Raw genomic sequence first — 1,078 nt, forward strand, 5'->3', positions numbered from 1 at the left:
ACCGTATGATTGAGTAAAACAACGAAACAACAGTTTCATGATTCTTGTGAGACACACACCTGCTCTAGGGAGTCTTCCAGAGCAGTTCCTCTGTCCTTGGTAGTACAATAAATCTATGGTCTATGATCTATCAATCTGTCCTTGAATGCTATGACATACATAGTTTCTGGATTGTTTCTGATAAAACTGTAAGTTTTGTTTGCTCGGGGCTCTTTCTCCTGACTGCGATCAGTGAGCAGAGACTTCGAATAAATACTGATTAAGAATATATTCTTTCTCTGGTTCTTTGGGTTTTTGAAATAGTTTTTCCTCACTCCTTGTTAAAGGAAAATTTCCTTAACAGTAGGATTTCCTGATATCAGCCACTTCAGTTATTTGTCGGTGGTACATCCCATGTAGGGGCTTGTCCTCCCATGATGGTTCCTCCAGCACCTCGTCCTCTGTTCCCCATTGTCTGAGACATTCGCTGAGCACATCGTCTGTTGAGGCTTTGTCCTTGATGTATTTATGGATCTTGGATGTTTCAGTGGCTCTCACACTCACTAGTCCTCTGCCTCCTTCCTTACGGCTCGTGTACAGTCTCAGGGTGCTGGATTTGGGGTGGAACCCTCCATGCATGGTTAGTAGCTTCCGAGTCTTAACATCCGTGGCCTTTATCTCTTCCATTGGCCAGCTAATTATTCCTGCAGGGTATCTGATTACTGGTAAGGCATAGCTGTTTATTGCACGGATCTTGTTCTTGCCATTGAGCTGGCTTCTCAGGACTTGCCTTATTCGTTGGAGGTATTTGGCTGTGGCTCCTTTCCTTGTGACCTCATCGAGGTTGCCATTTGCTTGTGGTATTCCCAGGTACTTGTAACTGTGCTCTATGTCTGCTATTGTTCCTTCTGGGAGTGAGACCCCTTCTGTGCGGACGACCTTCCCTCTCTTTGTAACCATCCGGCCACACTTCTCTAGTCCGAATGACATCCCAATGTCAGTGCTGTAGATCCTGGTGGTGTGGATCAGTGAGTCGATGTCTCGCTCGCTTTTGGCGGCAGGGTATCTGATATATATATATATATATATATATATATAT

The 1,078-nt window shown here is 44.6% G+C and overlaps 1 protein-coding gene across 1 annotated transcript in view; it reads left to right on the top strand.

The window, feature by feature from the left end:
* The window catches only part of LOC106954271 (collagen alpha-1(XXVII) chain B-like), a 92,750-nt gene that overhangs the window by 84,014 nt on the left and 7,658 nt on the right, over window positions 1–1,078 (top strand). Inside the window, exon 50 of the mRNA XM_015043634.1 lies at window positions 327–342. Within this exon, the coding sequence (XP_014899120.1) occupies window positions 327–342 (16 nt within the window). The remainder of the gene's footprint in view (window positions 1–326; window positions 343–1,078) is intronic.

Source organism: Poecilia latipinna, unplaced genomic scaffold (genome assembly GCF_001443285.1).
Source record: "Poecilia latipinna isolate Pla-1442-1.1 unplaced genomic scaffold, P_latipinna-1.0 Scaffold642, whole genome shotgun sequence".
Lineage (NCBI taxonomy): Eukaryota > Metazoa > Chordata > Actinopteri > Cyprinodontiformes > Poeciliidae > Poecilia > Poecilia latipinna.